The 21007-nt window shown below is 44.2% G+C and overlaps 1 protein-coding gene across 1 annotated transcript in view; it reads left to right on the forward strand.

Annotated features, from left to right (window-relative positions):
- SLC44A1 (solute carrier family 44 member 1) overlaps positions 1-21007 on the forward strand; it is a 188756-nt gene that overhangs the window by 62558 nt on the left and 105191 nt on the right. Inside the window, exons 3-4 of the mRNA XM_068234429.1 lie at positions 5916-6058; positions 12423-12559. Coding sequence (XP_068090530.1) covers positions 5916-6058; positions 12423-12559 — 280 coding nt within the window. The remainder of the gene's footprint in view (positions 1-5915; positions 6059-12422; positions 12560-21007) is intronic.

Below are 21007 nucleotides of genomic sequence, written 5' to 3' on the forward strand. Positions count from 1 at the left end.
AAGTGGGGGCAGGGGTCTCCCAATGATCCTTTTCGCCAACCTAATGATCCTCTGTAATTTTTGCCTGTCACTGACGGTGACTCCCACATACCAGACCAAGATGGCGGAGCAGAGGATCGATTCAGTGGTGGTGGTGTAAAAGCATGTAATAATCTCCTGCGCCATGTCGAACTTCCGCAGTTGGCGGAGGAAGAAGAGTCTCTGCTGGGCTTTCCGTTGGGTTGACCTTTTGGGTTGACCTGATGTTGACCCTCCAACTGAGATCGCTGGAGATGGTGGTGCCCAACCGGCGAGAGCAGGGCACTCTGGCTACCCCGGTGCCATCGATGTAGATGGGAGATGGGGTAGGAGCCGACTTCCTAAAGTCAATTATAAGTTTGACGGTTTTGGCCGTGTTGAGCACCAGGCTGTTATCCTTGCACCAGTGGCATAGTCTTTCCACCTGCTGCTGGTAATCCTGGATGTTGTCCTTGGTGACGAGGCCGACAATGGTGGTATCATCCACACATTTTATGACTTTGACAGAGTCTACCGTGGATCTGCAATCATTGGTGTAAAGGGAGAAGAGCAGCCGGGACAGGACGCAGCCCTGGGGTGCCCCTGTGTTGGTTATCACTTCTCGTGAGTAGATGTCCCCCAGCCTGACAACTTGGGATCTGTTAGAGAGAAAGTCAATGATCCATAGACGAAGGGTGGAGTGGACCCCAAGTGTGGCCAGAACATTCTGGAGGGTGCGTGGGCATATAGTGTTAAATACCAAGCTGAAGTCTAATAGCAGTACTCTGGCATACGCATCCTTCCTGTCTAGATGGTTGTAGATGTATTCCAGACAGATGTTTAGGGCATCATTAGTGGACCTATTTGCCCTGTAGGCGAACTGGAGTGGGTCTAGTAGGGGCAGGGTGGATAGCTTGAGGGTGGATAAGACCACTCTCTCTAGGGACTTCATGATAACGGACGTTAGGGCCACAGGTCTGTAGTTGTTGAGGTCGGAGATGCCTTGTTTCTTAGGAACAGGAATGATGGTGGACCTCTTGAAGCACGCAGGGACTCTGCCCTCTGTCAGTGACCTGCTGAAGATGTCAGAGAGGATGGAGGCAAGTTGCTCCGAATAGGTTTTGAGACAGGATGGGGACACGCCGTCGGGTCCCGGGGCTTTCCTGGCATTCAGCGTGGACAGGAGGTGCCGAACGTCTGCCTCCCTCACTTCCGGGGAGAGTGAGTCCTCACCTGGGTCGCTGTGCGTGGGGCAGGGGGGGAGGAGGTGGTGAGTGCCCCCCAGGCTCAGCTTGCCTTTCAAACCTGTAGTAGAATTTGCTTAGTTCTTCAGCTAATTCAGGGCTGGGTGTAGCATGTTGCGGGGGAGGCTTGTAGTTGGTGGCAGCCTTAAGCCCTTGCCATACAGCTCGTGAGTTGTTCGAGCGCAGGTTCTGCTTCATCCTTTCAGCAAACTCCTTTTTTGCGGCTCTCAGCTCTCACTTCAGAGTGTTCCTCGCCTTCCTAAATTCCTCCTGGTTTCCCGCCTTGTGAGCCGCCTCCTTACGTCTCGTCAGTAGCCGTAGCTTGTTGGAGAACCACGGTTTGTTGTTCGGGTAGACCTTGAAAGATTTGGTTGGGACGCAGGAGGCCTCACAGAAGCTGATGTATGAGGTGACGTTGTCCGCACCACTCGTCCAGGTCTGGAGCTGCCAAGGACTCCCAGTCCGTGCAATCAAAGCAGCCTTGAAGGTGGAGCTTGGCCTTGCTGGACCATATCTTGGAGGACTTCACGACCGGTTTTGCCGATTCCAGGAGCTTCCTGTAGGTGGGGATGAGATGAACAAGGCAGTGGTCGGAGGAGCCAAGTGCCACCCCAGGGATAGCCTTGTAGGCATTCTTCAGTGGTGTGTAGCAATGATCGAGGGTGTTCAGGCCTCTGGTAGGGCAAGCAACATGCTAATGGTAGCGTGGCAGCTCTTGTCGAAGGTTCGCCCTGTTGAAGTCCCCCATGACTATGAACAGTGAGTCTGGGAGGGATATTTCCCACTGCAAGATGGAGTCGCTGAGGATATTCAGGGCAGATTTGGCATCGGCATCAGGGGGAATATACACTCCGACAAGGACATAGGAGGAGAACTCCCATGAGTATGCTGGCCTGCAGTTCACAAGTAGAAGTTCTAGGTCTGGGGAGCACATCCTGTCAAGTACTGGTGGGGCACAATAAGGAGCTGACGTAGAAGCAGATGCCACCGCCTCTTTTCTATTCAGAGAGGGAAGGGTCGCGGTCTTCCCCGTATGAGGTTGAAGCCTGGAAGGTGTAGGGCGTTCTCCGGGATGTTCTCATGTAGCCAGGTCTCCGTGAAGCAGAGTACTGGGGTGTTCCTCCCGAGCTCCCACCTGCCGCAGAGGAGACGTAGTTTGTCCAGTTTGTTAGGGAGAGAGCGGACATTTGCCAGGAGTACAGAGGGGATGGCTGACCTCAAACCTATATAATGGGGGGGGGGGGGGGGGGGGGACACGGGCTCGATTAGAGTGACACAGATCAATACGGCCAAATGTACCAAGCAAAACAAATGCAAAAAATGCAGAAGTACAAGTAATTGTCTCAGCGCAGTGTCCAATGTATATATGCACGTATAAGTCTGCATTTTCACTTGTGCGGTGCGGAATCGACGGGAAATCACCGCAGAGGAAATCGCATGCGGGTGCGATTTTGCATGCGTTTTCCCGCGATTTCGCATGCGATTTCGCATAGGGTAGTAGGTGGGCGATTTTAACCATGTCACTGACTTTGTAAATTAACATTACCTCCTATGCGAAATCGCGGGGGAAAACGCATGCCAAAACCGCATGCGATTTTCCTATTAGATACATTGTATGCGATTCGCTTAGCGGTGTGCGGGGAGCGAATTCTGACGGCTCTGCTGTGCAGATTTTCCCCGCACACAAAAACGCTCTGCACAATGCACAAGTGGAAACAGGCCCATCCACTTGTATTGGCTGTGCGAATCCGCATGCGGACAACGCATGCGGATTCGCTATAGTGGAAATGAGCCCTAAGTGGCAATAGCTAAATACAGCGCAATGCTAGGCATAAATCCGCAGAAAGACCACCTCCATGAATAAGAATTGTATTCCTTACCGCAAAGTGCCCTCTCACAGACGACTACCATGCTGTCTTTCACTTTAGTATTTTTTGCCATACGGATGATTTTTCCTTGTTGTGTGTATAATGTGCATTCTTGCATCCCAGGCAATGATATTGTTTTGGCTCATTTGTTGTGTTACTTGGGATGAAGTTCAATTCTTGGTCACGGTTTCTCTTTAAAGCCTGCGGCCCACTAGAGCGCGCAATTGCTAGCGATTTGTGATAGCGCTTTGCAAGCGATTTTAGGAGCGATTTCCCTGCTCCTATACAATACATTACAAAGGAAACACTCCCAAAATGCTGCATGTCCTGCATGATTTGCCTAATCTAAGGGATTACATTGTGAGCCCCTCTGAGGGACAATTAAAGGATACCCGAAGTGATGAGTGACATGATAGACATGGGTATGTACAGTGCCAAGCACACTAATAACTATGCTGTGTTCCTTTTTTTTTTCTTTCTCTGCCTGAAAGAGTTAAATATCAGGTATGTAAGTGGCTGATTCGATCCTGACTCAGACAGGAAGTGACTACAGTGTGACCCTCACTGATGAGAAATTACAATATAAAACACTTTCCTAGCAGAAAATTGCTTCTGAGAGCAGAAAAGGGATAAAAAGGAGTCAATAGTTTATAGATTTTAGCTGTAGCATACTTCAATGAATGTGTCATTGAGCAAAAACAAAACAGTTAAAACTTAAAAAGTAGATTTGAACATAAAATAAAACCGTGGAATATTTTAAAAAGTCATTTTTGGGAGAAGGAAGTTAGATGCAATTGTTTATTTCATTAGTTTATTTTCGCTTCGGGTGTCCTTTAAGTGACAAAAAAATATACTCTGTACAGCGATGCGGAAGATGTTGGCGCTATATAAATACTAAATGATGATAATCGCAATCGCTCTAGTGGAATCTGCCCCATCCATTTACATTGGCACAACATTTAGGGAAATCTCTAGCTATTTGAAAGTGATACCTAAAATGCTCTAGTTCCAGCCCTAACTAAGGATTGAACTTCATCCCAGTCAGTATCTGATACTCCCTTTCCCACAAACAAATCTTTGCCTTTTCTCAAATAGATCATCAGGAGGGGTCTGTATGGCTGATATTGTGGTGAAACCCCTCCCACAACGTCATGTCATGAACATGGTCCTGACAGTTTGTGGTCTTTGAACCTCGTTGCATTGTGCAAAATAACGGCTTTTTCCAACTTGCCAAGCAAGTTATATATCCCTCTGTGCATAGAACTCAGCAGCCTGAATAGATCAGTAGGGCTGCCAGGCAACTGGTATTTTTTTCAAAGAAAATAAACATGACAGCCTCCATAGTCTTCTGTCTGCAGTTGTCCTTTTTAAATATTGCAGCTGTTGGATGCTTTTGTTGACGGTCTCCTTTCCTCTCTTGGCCTATGGAGTTTGGCTTATCAGGAAAATGTTTGCTCATCACTTGTCTTCTAAACCGCACTGTGCATGGAAGGTGTGAGGCTGTTCAAGCTACAAACCTGGGTGTGGAACTACATTATTGATTTAAAGCGCTGAGCCCCATCTAAGGAGGAGGAGATGAAGAGCATGACAGATGATGATTGCAGGTTGAAGAAAGATAGTAGCATTTTAAGGACTTTATTGCAGTAAAGGTAGCCATACACTGGTCGATTTGCCATCAGATTCGACCAACTAACAGATCCCTATCTGATCGAATCTGATCAGAGAGGGATCGTATGGCTACCTTTACTGCAAACAGATTGTGAACCGATTTCAGCCTGAAACCGATCACAATCTGTTGTGGTGGTGGTGGTGCTGCCGCCGCTTCCCCTGCCCGCATACATTACCTGCTCCGCCGGCGCGACTCCAGTCCCCAGGTCACTGCTGCTCCGTCTCCGCTCTGGTCTCCGGCCCCGGCATGCTTTACTTCTTCCTGCCCGGCCGGAGGAACTGAAGCATGCCGGAGACCAGCGCGGACACGGAGCAGCGGTGACCGGGGGTAGTCGTGCCGGCGGAGCAGGTAATGTATGCGGCTCTATTGCGTCGGTCGTCGGGCACTCGAACGCCGCTAGCGACGCGCTCCCTACCCGCGGGTGATCGACGCTAATTTTCCGCACGGAGCGATCGACGGGATCGGACGAAAAGGATTGAAATTCGCCGTGTAGCGCGAACGATTGGCAGCAGATTCGATCCCAGTTATCGAATCTGCTGTCGAAACGGCGGCAAATCAGGCCAGTGTATGGCCAGCTTAACTGTTCTTAAGCTGGGAACACATGACGCAATTTCCTATCCGATTGATGGGTGATCGGAAAGGAAGTTGTAGTGTGTGTACATGTTCAAACTGCTCCCGATTGATAAAGGGATCGATTTTCTGATAACTTTGTAAAATCAATTCCTTTCTTGATCAGAAACAGATCGGACATGTCAGAAATAATCACCCGATTCCTGCCGATCGGACAGGAAATTGCATCGTGTGTTCCCAGCATTAAAACCCACTTTTAACCTCATTCTGACTTGACAGTGGAGATGTCTCCAAGACTACCAAGATGCTTCTCCTTTCTTAGCAGTCTGGTACAACCAAACACAGTAGACATGTTTTGACTTCTTTGAAAATCTACAAGCTCTTTTTAATTTTTTTGCAGAAAGAACTAGCAGCAAGGGGATTGGTGGTTCAGCTGGGGTACTTTAGGGGACATAAACCTGGTCCTCTGAGGAAAGAAATGTTATATTTTTATAAAAGTTTGAAGGAAAGCACTATTTTCTTAAACGTAAGTACCTTAGTGATGAATGCCATGTTTTTTGAATGCAGGGCTTTATTTGTGGCTTCTCAGTAGCCACCGGAGCTGCCTCACGCTTGATCTCTGGGTATGACAGCTATGGAAACATTTGTGGACAGAAAAATACAAAGATAGAAGGCTTTGAAAACAGTGGTTTAGATCATACTAACCGCAAGTAAGTGAACATTTTTTTGTTTATTTCACATTTTGCTCTGGAAAATACGAAGTCAGAATTCAGATATCCTTGTTTGCCCCCAAAGCACCACTATCACTAATGTAAAGTGTACCAGAGATCAGGATATTTAAAGAATCTATACTTACCCGGGGATTCCTCCAGCCCCATAAACACTTCGTTCAGCGGCAGTCAGCACCGGTAACGGGCTCAGTCGGGTCCAGTCAAAGTCTTCTGCACATGTGCGTACCTCCCGTGCATGTGCAGAAGACCCAGACTGACGCGATTGAAGCAATTAACGATAGTGATTGCGGCTGGACAGCGTAGGACTCTCGTGTTTATGGGGTTGGAGGAAGCCCCAGGTAAGTATCTATTCTTTAGATTTACTGATCTCTGGTTTACTTTAAAGTCAATTTTGTAAAGGTATAGTAACAAAAGCAACATTTAAATATACATTGGTACATTTTTATTTTTAAATAAAGTAGCCTAACTTATCAGGTCAGCAGCAGTGGATTTGGCATCTGAAAATACACTAGTACAGGCCATATCTATAGGTAAACCGAAGCTAGATGGATTAACTGTTCATGTACAAAACAAGAAATAAGCTTTCTGCTTGCTGCTGTTACTTCAGCCCATTATAGTGTGTAAAGGCTCATACACGCGCTCAACAAAAGTCCTTTTAAAGGGACTCCGAGCAGTGCAGAAACTATGGAAAGATGCACATCATTTTAAAGCTCTCTTTCTCCTCTTTCCAATGATATATAAACCGCCACCCTACGCCTTTTAGTTTTCGCTATTTTCGCGATTGAAATTGCCGCGGCCGTGATTTCGATCGCGAAAATAGAGAAAACTAAAAGGTGTAGGGCAACGATTTAGGTGTCGTCAGAAAGAGGAGAAAGGGAGCTTTAAAATGATATCATCTTTCCATAGTTATATTGTATTACACAGGGCGACTTTTTGTCAAAGTCAGCAGCTGCATTCAGCAGAATGGAGCTGCTGACACTGGGGAAAGTGTCGTCCTGTGTAATACAATATAACTATGGCTTGATGGATATCATTTTAAAGCTCTCTTTCTCCTCTTTCTGACGACACCTAAATCGTTGCCCTACACCTTTTAGTTTTCTCTATTTTCGCGATCGAAATCGCGGCCGCGGCAATTTCTATCGCGAAAATAGCGAAAACTAAGAGACGTAGGGTGGTGGTTTATATATCATTGGAAAGAGGAGAAAGGGAGCTTTAAAATGATATGCATCTTTCCATAGTTTCTGCACTGCTCGGAGTCCCTTTAAATGCACGATTATCAAATTGGACAACTTTTGTCAAGTAAAAGACGTGCAAACGACAAGGTGTTATCACTGATAAGAGGGGACCAACGACTGATAAGACGCAGCTCAAGTCAATCCAAAAGCTGGATTGACTTGAGCTGCATCTTAACAGTCGTTGGCCGCCTCTTATCAGTGATAACGCCTTGACGTTTGCATGTCTTTTACTTGACAAAAGTTGTCCAACCTCTTCAAGTTGTTTGATAATCGTGCATTTAACACTTTTGGTGTGTGTGTCTGTGTCTGTGTGTGTGTGTGTGTATATATGTACACACACACCACACCACACCACACCACACCACACACCACACACCACACACTCACTCTATTGCCATTTTAACTATGATTTTACTGAAATGCCAATAAATTCACGATAGTGGTACATTAATAATAAATTCCAGTTTTTGTATAGCGCTTTTCTCCTGTCAGCCTCAAAGCACTTGCGAGGCAGCCACTAGAGAGCAGTCAGTGTCAGGGAGTCTTGCCTAAATAAATCCATACTGAACAGGATGAGATGAGATTCATGCAAGACATTGCACACAAAGCCTCTGCAGCCAATAGTGGACATAGTTTTAGGGCTCGTTCCCACTATCGCGAATCTGCATGCGTCCAACGCATGCGGATCCGCACATGTAATGCAAGTGGATGGGCCTGTTTCCACTGTAGCGTTGTTGAGGTGCGTTTTTTTCAGCGTGAAAAAAACGCACAAAAGAGCCAACGATTTCGCCTGCGTCGGGAATCCGTGCGAATCGCCGCTAATGTATTTAATAGTAAAAACGCATGCGTTTGTTACATGCGTTTTTACCCGCGATTTCGCGTGCGATTTCGCACCTTTTTCAATTTTATTTAGCCCTGGCAGTGTCATGGTTAATTTCGCATGGCACCCTGCCATGCGAAATCGCATGCGAAATCGCGGGTAAAAACGCATGCGGAAACTCATCCGCATGCGTTTTTACAAGCGTCGGAATGCGGCCGAAATCGCGTCGCAACAGTGGAAACAAGCCCTTAGAGTGTAAGGCCAATACTGCCTTTGCTAAGCCTGCCACTCAATCTTTTTGTTATACACAGTTTGATAAGTGGTTAAGTCGTTTTGGCCCCTTTTCTAGTTTAGTGTGTCAGGTAAACGGTTACGTTATACTAGCACAAGGGATGATGGCTGTTGAGTACTTCTGCCCTGCCCTCTATATCATTACAGATGGCGATTATGTGGATACATAAGAGAGGTGGGCCCTCGCAGCCCCGCTCCGATGCTCCGGGACCCGCCGGTGACGACTTGGAATGGAAACGCGAGTGATTCTTCGCGTTGCCAGCCACAATAGCACCCCCTATGCTGCTATTGCGGCAAGAAGGCTGCAATAGCAGTATAGGGGGTACTGTTGTGGCTGGGAATGCGAAGAATCACTCGCGTTCCCATGCCTGTCGGCCGGTGATGGCGAAACTGGAAGTCGTCGCTGGCGGGTCCAGGAGCATCGGAGCAGTGCTGCGAGGGCACCGATCAGCTGCAGGAGGCTGAGGGAAGCCCCAGGTGAGTTAAACTCCTTTTTCTCTCCCTGACTTTTAAGGTTCCCTTTAAAGGACAACTGAAGGGAGAGGGATATGGAGGCTGCCATATTTATTTCCTTTTAAGTAATGCCAGTTGCCTGGCAGTCCTGCTGATCCTCTGCTTCTAATAATTTTAGCCATAGATCCTGAACAAGCATTTGCAGAAGATCAGGTGTCTCTGAGATTATTGTCAGATCTGTTAAGATAAGCTGCATGCTTGTTTCTCATGTGATTCAGGCACTACTGCAGCCAAATAGACCAGCAGAGCTGCCAGGCAACTGGTATTATTTAACCTCGTTGCCGGTTTTCCCGACCTGAGCTCGGGGTAGAAAAAATAAGCTATTAGCGGTGATCCCGAGCTCAGGTCGGGGTAGGCATTGCAGAGCTTTACTTGTGGTTGTGGAGTCCCGCACGCGATCTCGCTGCGCAGCGGGACTCCAGCCTCTCTCCCCAGCAGTGTGGGGTCTTTCCCTGGCCGCCGGGATCCCCCATGTCCCCGCTATTCTTCCGGGGACCCGGCAGCCAGTTGGAGCAGCGCAGCCGTGGTGGTGGCAGCAGAGCGGTGGTGGCAGCGTGACGTCATCAGGGGCGGGGCTAATATTGAAAACTAACTTCTCTATATTAGAGAAATATAGAGAAGTTCGTTTATATGTATATTAGCGCCATCTTGTGGGCGAAGAGAAAACTGCAGCACAGGAGCCCAGGAAGGTACATTTTTTTTTTTTTATTTTGCTGCAGATCTCCCTGCCAGAATGATTTTTTTCAGGTTTTAGGGTCTGAAAGAGTGGAAAAAAATTGCACTGCTTTTAGACCCTAAAATCTGGAAAAAATCAGACTGCCAAGGAGGTTAAAAGGAGATCAATATGGCAGCTTCCATATTCTTACTAGAGTTGTCCTTTAAGCAGACACTGGGAGAGAACAATGCATAGCAAATTGCTAAGTGAGTACATGGTTAATATTGAGGCAATATCAATAATTTACTAGACTTATTAATGCATAGCCATGTTAAAAAATGGGGCTTAAAGGGAACCTGAAATGATAGGGATTTGGAGGCTGCCATATTTCCTTTTAAATAATACTAGGTCCCTGGCTGCCCTGCTGACCTTCTGCCTCTAATACTTTTAGCAATAAACCCTGAACAAGCATGCAAATCAAATGTTTCTGACAAGACTAAATGCATGCTTGTTTCAGGTGTGTGATTCGGGTACTACTGATGCCAAAATGGTTAACAGGACTGCCAGGCAACTGGTACTGTTTTAAAGGAAATAAATATGGCAGTTTTCATATACCTCTCATGCAGTTAAATTGATCATTGGTGAACAAACCACCTAGGCGTTACGGACCAGTAACGCCGCGGTTTATTGCTCAGGCCCTGGTAGGCCGATTTGCTTATTTATTTATTTTTTAATTTATTTTATACACGCAGCTAGCACTTTGCTAGCTGTGTGTCTTACCCGATCTCCGCCGCTACCCGCCGCCAAAGAGGGGCCTTCCCCCGCAGGCCCCTTTCGCAGCCTGGCCAATCACCGCCAGGCTGCACTATGGGGTGGATCGGGACTCCCTGTGACATCACGATGTCTCTGACGTCATTCCGTTCGTCGCCATGGCGACGGGGGACGCCCTGCAGGAAATCTCGTTCAGAACAGGATTTCCTGATAGCTATTCACGCCGGCGGCAGTCAGAAGGGTGGGAGGTTGAGAGCAGGGAGGGGGGAATCATGTCGCTAGTGATAGGCTAGCTACCTGAAAAAAAAAATTTGGTCAAAAACACCCTCCCGCAGCCGTGCGCCGCACGGAATCAAAACGCCAGGGAGGTTAAACTAGATTAGCTGCATGCATGCCAAATCTCTTTACAATGAATACTGCGAACCTCATTTCTGATATTTTTGATTGTTTTTCTGATAGATTTATCATAGAAGTGAATGGAAATTGATGAGAAAAAATAAGAAAATCGATTGAAAATGAGATTGGACAGTGAATCGAAAGAGAAATCTAATCATGTATTCCCAGCGTAACTCCCTTGAACATATAAAAATGGAGGAAGATGCCACAAAGGGAGGGAACAACCTTTCTTTGGCAGCTATCACTGAAACATTTGTCCCCATTGGAGATTTATAACTACTATTTAAGCGTAGACTACAAATTTGTAGAGTTTACCTCACTTCCTGCCTTTTTTTTTCCAACTGTCACAGGAAAATAATTTGGGGATAAAGGTATCCATACATCTAGCGATTCTTGCGGCTGATTGACCAGTAGAGAGAGCGATCTGTTGGCTGCCATAAACCGCAGGCCAATTTCCCACCAATTTTTAGCATGAAATCTTTTAGCCTTTAGTCTTGTGATGCAGCCCCCAGTACACTGGGGGGGGGGGGGGGGGACACGGGGGACAGTGGTCTGGGGTTACCTTCGTTCAATTATCGCACACCTGATTGAGCATGTGGGTCCGACATCTTGCAGCATGTCCAATCAATTCAACCAGTTTTGGCTTGAAATTGGCAAATGGTCAATCGTCCGTACATCTGTAGATTTGGCGGCCGATCGACCATCTGACTCGATAATTATCAAATCGGTGCTGAATCGGATGGTCGATCGGCCGCCAAATCTATAGATGAATCTATAGATGTATGGCCACCTTAAAGATGACCCGATAAGATAATCGTGTTGGTACAGTGCCAAGCATGTTAATAACTAGGCTGTTTTGTTTATTTATTTTTCTGTCTGAAAGAGCTAAACTTCAGGCATGCAAGTGACAGCTTTACTCTTGTTGACCCTGGACCTTAGATTATAGCTTAGTTCTCACTGATACTGAACGAATAACGGCTATAAATTTTTCCTGCATAGAACAACTTCTGAGAGCAGGAGATAAATTAAAAAAGGTCAATAGTTCATGCATTTTAGCTCTGGGACACTTAATAGACTACCATTGAGCAGAGACAATAAAATGTCTGCTTTGTAAATGTTAAAACATAAAATATAAACCATGGGATATCTAAAGTCATTTTAAAGAGTAGGATGATCGATACAGTTGTTTTATCGATCAGTTTATTTTCATCTATGGTCCACTTAAGGCCCCTTGCACACTTGGGCTTGCATAATGTGGTGCGACGCAATCAGCATCGCAAAGTCTGCAGCACGTCACCACATTATCCGTGCCTACTGCACGGATTTTGCAGTAATGCAAGTCAGTGGGCGACTCAGTAAGTGTGCACGATGGGAGCCCGGTACAATATGACTCGCGTGTGGAGATAAACGGGAATTCCAGTGACATGCTTCCTGATCAGCAGGGAGTATGGCACTAGCTGGGTGGGGGCTAGGCATATGATCCTGTCACCACACTAAGGTCCTAGGAAGCCAAATATCTGTGGTGTGATGCGGTCTACGCATCACAAACGTCAAGTGTAAAATTGGCCTTAATGAAAATATTATTCACATGTATTGTTGTTTTTGGGCAAACTGCTTTTCATACTCACTTTTTTTTTTTTTTGCCTTTTTTGTGACTTTCAGGTATGTGTTTTTTCTGGATCCATGTAAAGTGGACATAGTAAACAGAAAGATCAAATCTGTTGCGTTGTGTGTTTCTGAGTGCCCGCAAGAAGAGCTAAAAACCATATATGATGTTAAAAAATTTGCTGAAAATAATGGTAAGTGCACAAAAGCTTGAGTGTGTTCTTTAACACCTTGTAACTATACAGGCTACTGGTATGAGCCAATAACTATTATATATAATTTTACAGTACTTGTGCTGGACCTTGATTTCTATCCCCATAGGCAGTGATTGGCAGGACATGGGCTCTGTGCTTTGCATGGTTTTGGTACAGACTGTCTTTATAGTACCGACACATGCACCTGAGATGTGCTGTTCCAACCAGGAAACACCTGATTCACTCCACAACCATTGCACTAAGCCGTCATTCACACTGCTTCCAACCCCCACTACACCTCCCACACTAAGCCTCCACTCGCATGTGCTTCTAGGTCCGTGCATATAGGATACCTGCCATCTTTGATGTGTACATTGTTGTCACATGATCACAAAGCAGGCAGGACAATGGCAAAATCTTGCACAGCTAATGAAATATGTTCTTGACCATCAGTTAAGTTAATTTATTATGTACTCAGATTTTGGACATGATTTTTTTGCTATTGTTCTTGATGCAGCTTTCAGTCTGCTCTTTCCAACTTTCAAATGCATTCAATAATGGCATTTCAGAAAAAAATACATACATACATACATACATACATACATACATAACTGCTGCTGCCTGTTAAATTGACGTCAGGGTGTCTCTGTAGCTTAGATCTGTACCATGTGCTGTTTGCCAACTGCTGCTATTGACCGTCAAACTGCTGTAGTGTGTATGTAGCTATTATCTGTTTATTTTCTTTTCACCATGTTGATGTTGTTAAGCCAATTGCCGTTGTGTCCACAAAAAATTCCAGGTGCGGCTCCTGCCGTACTTGGCGAATAAAGTTGATTCTGATTCTGACATACATACATACATACATACATACATACATACATACATACATACATACATACATACATAATACATACATCAATTCCATTTTACTTATAGTATAGAATTGTCAGAGCTCTATGCTGCTGCACAAATCTTTTTGCAAATCCATGTTATTAAACTTCATTTAAAGTTTTGCTTTTTTCTGCAGCCAGCCATGAATTCTTAAAACTAGAAGTAAGATCAAGGTGCTTTTTGAAACATTGGCAGCAGCACTCTTTGAGTACAGTTGCCTTAAAGTGGATCCGAGATGAAAAACTAACTATAACAAGTAACTTGTCTATATATCTTATCTAAAGTTTAGATGGTTTACACAGCAAAACTAGCTGCAAACAGCTTTAATAGAATATGATTATGTATTCCTGTGATACAATGACAGCAGCCATGTTGTTTGTAAACATTACACAAAAGCAGACTTATCTGTATCTTGAGCCATCAGCCTAATCCCCTCTCCTCCTCCCTCCTCCCCTCTGCCTCTGAAATCAATGGCTAGTAACACCTCCCCCTCCTCCTGCCCAGACTGAGCTCCCATGAGCCTTTGCTACTGCCAAGGCTCTCTGAAAACCTGTGGGCGTGGCTTTTTTAGTTTTTATAGGGAATTAGAGTATTAAAACAAAAACAAAAAAGTATTTGGCTTGAGGAATGCCCTATAAACAATAGCAAAGGAACACAATTATGCAATGTGTAAAAGTTCACCTCGGATCCACTTTAAAGGGAACGTAAACTGAGAAGGATATGGATTTTTCCTTTTAGAATAATACCAGTTGCCTGACTCTTCTGCTGATCCTGTGTCTCTAATACTTTTATCCACAGCCCTTCAACAAGCATGCAGATCAGGTGCTCTGACTGACGTCAGATTGGATTAGCTGCATGCTTGTTTCAGGTGTGTGATTCAGCCACTACAGCCAAAGAGGTCAGAAGGACTTCCAGGCAACTGGTATTGTTTAAAAGGAAACATCCATATGCCTCTCAGTTTAGGTTCCCTTTAAAGCGGACCTGAACTCTTGCACAGGGCAGAAGGAAAATATATAGAAATGCCCCCTGTATGTATTTAGAGAGTTTAGCCTGTCTAATTCCCCCTCATCTGTGACTAAGTACAAGTGTAATTTGATCCCTCACCGTGTCAGCTCCCTGCTATGGCAGAGATCTAATTGGTAAACACAGGATGTTAATATGTCTGCTTCCATGAAAGCAGGAAGTAGAAACACTGCAGATTTATTGCAGGATTTGTATCAGCTGTAACAAAGAAATGTTTTTTAAAGTGTTAGGGCTGAAACCCACTAGAGTGATTTTCTGAGCATTTAGGGAGCGATTAAAACCGCTAGCGATTTCCCTAACCGCTCAGCTAATGTTAATGGATGGGCCAAATTCCACTGGAGCGATTGCAATTACCAAATCGCAAACGCAGGAAATTCAGCATTTTTAGCATTTCTGCAATGTAAAGTATATAAACGCTGGCCTAATCGCTCATCAAAACCTACACAGAGCGATTTTGCTAGCGTTTTGAATTTACTGCACACTGTAAAAAAAATTAAAATTAATTGAAAGGGCCAATCAGAACTAAAAATTCTAATCGCTACACAATCGCTGGCAAAAACATTACACTTTTTAAAATCGCTACCAAAAACGCTCATGAAATCGCTTAGGGCCCTTTCACACCAGAGGGATTTTTCGGCGTTTTAACGCCACGGCTGAAGTTGGCGTTTTGCTAGGTAAAAGAAAGTCTATAGACTTTCATTTTACCTTTCACATCTAACTCGGCGTTTTGAAGCGTTGCGTTTCAACGCTCCCAGGAGCTTTTTCAGGGCTGTTAACAGCCAAAGTTGGCTGTTGGCGTTTCAATGATAGTCAATGGAAAACGCCAACTTCAGCGTTTTCAAAGCCTTTTCAAAGCGTTTTACAGCTATCTTGTTCACTTATTTTTATAGAAGAAAAAAAAAAAGGACGTTTTCATATGGGCTGTAAAACTCTTTCAAAAGGCTTTGAAAACGCTTTGAAAACGCTATGTATTGGCGTTAAGCAAAAGGCTGACTTTCAGCCTTTTCTACCGCAGCCTCTAGTGTGAAAGAGCCCTTACAAAACGCTCATACAAAATGCTAGCGATTGCAGTTAGCGATAGCGTTTTGTAGGGGGTTCCAGGACTTATGCTGTTGCGTATCTTCTAGAGAGGAAGTTCTGAGTTCAGGTTCTCTTTAAGGCCTGGAACCCACTACAAAACGCAATCGCTAGCGTTTTCTGTGAGCGGTTTGTTAGCGATTTCATCAGCGTTTTCTGGGGTTTTGGTGAGCGATAGCGATTAGCGTTTAGCAATTTGCAATATGATTGGTTAATTCAAATGTATTTATTTTTTAACAAATTTAGCCGATGTGTTGGATTTTTTTTGAGCTTTTAAAGGGGACTACACACCTGTATGAGTGGCAGCATCACATACTTCAAGCAATAAATCAATGATAATAACACTAAGTACTCACACAGAAACAGTAGTGGTAGTTTACTTAACTTTTATTTTCTTTTTGCTTTTTTAAATGTTTGGCACCTTTTTTCCTTTATTTTTTTGAGAAAAACCACCTCAAATACAACTTTGTATCTGTATGAAGCACACATAACCCACATTATTTTTGGAGTGATGTATTCGGTGTACAGAGCCTGCAGCTCTGTAGCACTTCTGACCATCCAGCAGACGTCACCAGGAAGTAGGAGACTTCTGGGTAGCGTTTCAGACAAGCAAAACGCTAACTAAATCGCTCTGTGTAGGTTTTGACCAGCGATTAGGCTAGCTTTTATATACGTTACATTGCAGAAACGCTAACGCTTAACGGTAAGAATGCAGCATGTCCTGCGTTTTGGTAAACTCAATCGCTCCAGTGGAATTTGGCCCATCCATTAACATTAGCTGAGTGTTTAGGGAAATCACTAGCGGTTTGAATCGCTCACTAAACGCTCACAAAATCGCTCCAGTGGGTTCCAGGCTTAGGCTTGTTTCACACATTAATCCGTACATTTCCAGTCCTGTCAGTTTTGCATCAGTTTTCTATCAGTTTTACCTGACCGGATTTGAACTGTGTTCCTTTTATGTGTGAACACACCCATAAAAAAAACTCATACAAAACTGATGCCAACTGTCAGCTGACTGCACTAGACACCTTTTACGTGTGAACCCAGCCTTAGACTGTTTAAAAACTGGCTCCTGGCTGCACACAGAAAGACTTGCTGTCTCCTCCTGGCTTACATGATGGTTGGAGTTTGGAGCAACTGCTTTTCAGTCTAGGGCTAAGGTGGCCACACACCATACAATGTTTTAAATATCTGTTCAATTCAACAATAGCAACCATTTTTTTCTGACTGATTTGTAACAATTAAAAAACCTGACCAATGTAACACACACCTTCCGGTATGTTAAATTTTTCCCCAGTCATGAATAAAATAATTTAAAGCTCAGAAAAAATTGATTGGAACTGAACATCAAGTAAATGGCAATCCATCACACACCATACAATGCTTGATAAAGTTGGTCTGAAATTTCCAACATGTCCAATCTCCAAAAATTAAACACCACCACCCCCCCCCCCCCCCCCAAATAAAAAAAAAACTGGAAATTTGATTGGTTTTACTGAGCAAAAGCAAAGAAAAGCTCTTGATTTTTTCCGGGACAACCAATCACAATTATCAAATTGGTGAAAAATTGGATCTTCTCATTGTATGGTGTCTGGCCACCTTACGCGACCCGCACCTGACAGCACAGGGAGCTGCCCTTGCAAATCCAACCCACAAATTCTTAAAGTAAATCCGCTTCAAATTTGCTTTTTAAATATAAATGAATGCAGAATTGGTTAGTGCGTAACATGCACAAAACGTACTTTGCAAATTATATTTTCCACATAACCTGCATGAAAAACACACGAGGTTTAGATAGGACTTTAAATATTTTCTTTTTCTAAAATCACACAGATGTCTTCATTTAAATCTGATATGCAAATGTAAAAGTAAAGAATATTTTCCAGGATGTCTCGGGACAGCAACCCTGAGACTTGTCTCCCTCCATTACCAATTGGCAGGACGCTAGTTAAAACAATTAGCATAATCAGATAAGGCAGAGATAGGCATAGCATATATAAGGCAGCATTCCCTTACCCTCAATTTTTTTCCTATCCAGCAGGACGCTGGTTCGCTGGAGGGGCTGGCTATCCATGAAGGAGCTTCAGGAGCCGTGGCTGCCATGTGTCCCCGAGCTACTGGCTGTCTGCATCTGCCTTTCCCCGCATAGTTTGCTAGACGCCAGAGCGACTTCCGCCGGAGGGACGCGTGCGAGTCACGTGACTGGTGCATCACGTGATCGGAGGGAAGCAGGAAACCGGCCCGGCGTGCGTTTCACCAGTTTTTTCACCGCAGGGAGAGCTAGTCTGCTCTAGCAGCGGCGGTTTGGAGGGTAATTAGTTTCCTATAGGATTGTTTGGGCGGAGGTACTGGCTAAGGAATTATTTAAGGTTGTATCCTGGTCAGTCACTTGGTTGCTGACCATGGAAGCGTCCGCAGGCTGTTGCTCCCAGGGCTCTGAGGAGACAAGCTCCACTCACTCTCTGGTATGTGTCATTTTGACAATTCTATGACTTTATACCTGCTTTGATTTTGAGGGTTATCAGGCTTTTAGCTATATTCTTTGTCTGCTTATTTACAGCCTAAAAATGTAAAGATGGATTCCAAGCATGGCAAACAGGAAAAATCTGCCAAGTGTGATAAGCCTGATAAGCCTTAAAGAGAATCTGTATTGTTAAAATCGCTCAAAAGTAAACATACCAGTGCGTTAGGGGACATCTCCTATTACCCTCTGTCCCAATTTCGCCGCTCCTCGCCGCATTAAAAGTGGTTAAAAACAGTTTTAAAAAGTTTGTTTGTAAACAAACAAAATGGCCACCAAAACAGGAAGTAGGTTGATGTACAGCATGTCCACACATAGAAAATACATCCATACATAAGCAGGCTGTATACAGCATTCCTTTTGAATCTCAAGAGATCATTTGTGTGTTTCTTTCCCCCATGCACTGAAGTTTCAGGCTGCTCTTTTCTTCTTGCAAACAGCTTTGCCCTTGTTTGTAATTCCTCAGTTTGTGAAAGCCCAGCCAGCTCAGAGGACGATTTATCCAGCTGATTAGAGCAGCTTCTCTCTTCTCTCTTATCTAAATAACACACAGGCAGTGTGCATAGAGGGGCCAGAAAGGGTGAGTTCATAGCAGAACCACAACACTGAAGAACTTGGCAGCCTTCCAGACACAGGCCGACAAGTCTGACAGGGAAAAGATACATTGATTTATTACAGAGACTGTCATAGTAGAAAGTGCTGCAGTTAGCCAGAACACATTAGAATAGCTTTTGGAACATGTAGGATGATAAAAAACAGGATGCAATTTTTGTTACGGAGTCTCTTTAAAAATCTACAGCCTCTTCTGAAGGAAAAGCTGTGTCTAAATCAAGGAAATGTGCAATGTGTAGTAATCGTATGCCTGATTCAGCTAAACACCTTTGTCGATCCTGCACTGAAAAAGTAGTTAAAGATGAATCACCTACTTTGCTGAAAGATCTAATGGGATGGATGAGGTCAGAGATGTCCTCTGCAATACAGGAAATTAAAAGATCTGCCATTTCACCTGCCGTGCCCTCGGCTACCCCTGCTATAACCCTATCCTCTGATGCACCTATTGCTGGTACTTCCCAATCACCTGATAGACCACCCAAGAGAAGGAGGGTTGAGGTGGTTTCAGAAAAGTCTGAAATGTCTGAGGGTGAAATAGATATTTCTTCATTGGAAGAATTGCCTCAATCTGAAGTAGACGCATCCGAGGATAAAAGTGTTAAACCGCAAAAATTTGCTTTTTACTACTGACTTTATGAAAGAGTTAATTGAAGCTATGCATAGTGCTATGGGCATTACTAAAGAACAAAATACTTTAACACCTCTTGACCAGATGTATGAAAGTCTTTCTGACCCTCAAACAGCATTTATTCCAGTTCATTCCAGTTTAAAAGAGATTATCAAAAGGAATGGGATAATCCAGAAAGAATGGCGTTCTGGCCTAAATCTTTATCAAAGTGATATCCATATAGTCCTGAGAATCAAAAATTCTTAGGACATTCTCCTAAACTGGATCCAGCTTTATCCAGGGTTTCCAGAAAGTCTGAGCTTCAGTTTGAAGACTTCGGCAACCTGAAAGATCCCATAGATAAAAAGATGGACAATATATTAAGACGGGGATGGGAAGCTATCACGTTAAATTTCAAACCCTCTATAGCTTCTACAGCAGTCTCCAGATTGCTTAAAGGATACCACAACTGACATGTGGCATAATGAGATAGACATGGGTATGTACAGTGCCTAGCACACAAATAACTATGCTGTGTTCCTTTTTTTCTTTCTCTGCCTGAAAGAGGTAAATATCAGGTATGTAAGTGGCTGACTCAGTCCTGACTCAGACAGGAAGTGACTACAGTGTGACCCTCACTGATAAGAATTTCCCCCTTTTTTATATCTTTCTTGCTCTCAGAAGCCATTTTCTTCTAGGAAAGTGTTTTATAGTTGGAATTTCTTATCAGTGAAGGTCACACTGTAGTCACTTCCTGTCTGAGTCAGGACTGAGTCAGCCACTTACATACCTGATATTTACCTCTTTCAGGCAGAGAAAGAAAAAAAGGAACACAGCATAGTTATTTGTGTGCTAGGCACTGTACATACCCATGTCTATCTCATTATGCCACATGTCAGTTCTGGTATCCTTTGTGTTTGTAAATCAGTTAACCAAACTTTAAATTGCATCTGGAGTCCCTAGAGAAGAATTCCTTAATTATTTTCCATAGTGTCTGAAAAGACAGGGTTTCTACTCCCCAGTATTTCTGGTGAAAAGACCTCAAGGAAACTACAGATTCATCCTAAACTTAAAACGACTAAACAAAGCTGTCCGGTACAGAAAATTTCGGATGGACAACATCCGCTCAGTCCTGAATCTTCTTTAAGGAAATTGTTTTCTAGCATCACTGGATCTAAAACTCGCCTATCTACATCTGCCAATACATTTTAAGCTCTTAGCGGTACCTGAGGTTTGCTGTGGTGTTGCAAGGAGAGAGCTCAATCACCATATCTCTGAGGAAAGCGATGGCTCTATTGGGTACCCTGGCAGCATCCTTTCCTGCAATACAGTGGGGGTCAGCGCCACTCCAGGACTTTGCAAAATTGGATCCTATCAAAATGAGGCAAACGACAAACCTCCTTGGACAAGAGAGTAGTAATTCCCTGGAGTGTCAAACAATCTCTAGATGGTGGCTAGATTGCGATCATCGGTGGACAGGAAATCTCTGGGAATTTTCTCAACAGACAGTAATCACAACAGATGCAAGCTCTTGGGGATGGGTAGCTTACCTGGGACAGTTACCAGCTCAGGGTCCGAAAGATCCTCAAATTACAGAGAACTACAAGCGGTTTGGGAAGCCCTTCAATCCTTCAGCCTACTTAAGCCTGGAACATCTACAACAACTGGTGTTGGCTAAACTCCAAACACCCAGCTCTCTCTACCTCAGTGCTTGAAT

Source organism: Hyperolius riggenbachi, chromosome 1 (genome assembly GCF_040937935.1).
Source record: "Hyperolius riggenbachi isolate aHypRig1 chromosome 1, aHypRig1.pri, whole genome shotgun sequence".
NCBI lineage: Eukaryota > Metazoa > Chordata > Amphibia > Anura > Hyperoliidae > Hyperolius > Hyperolius riggenbachi.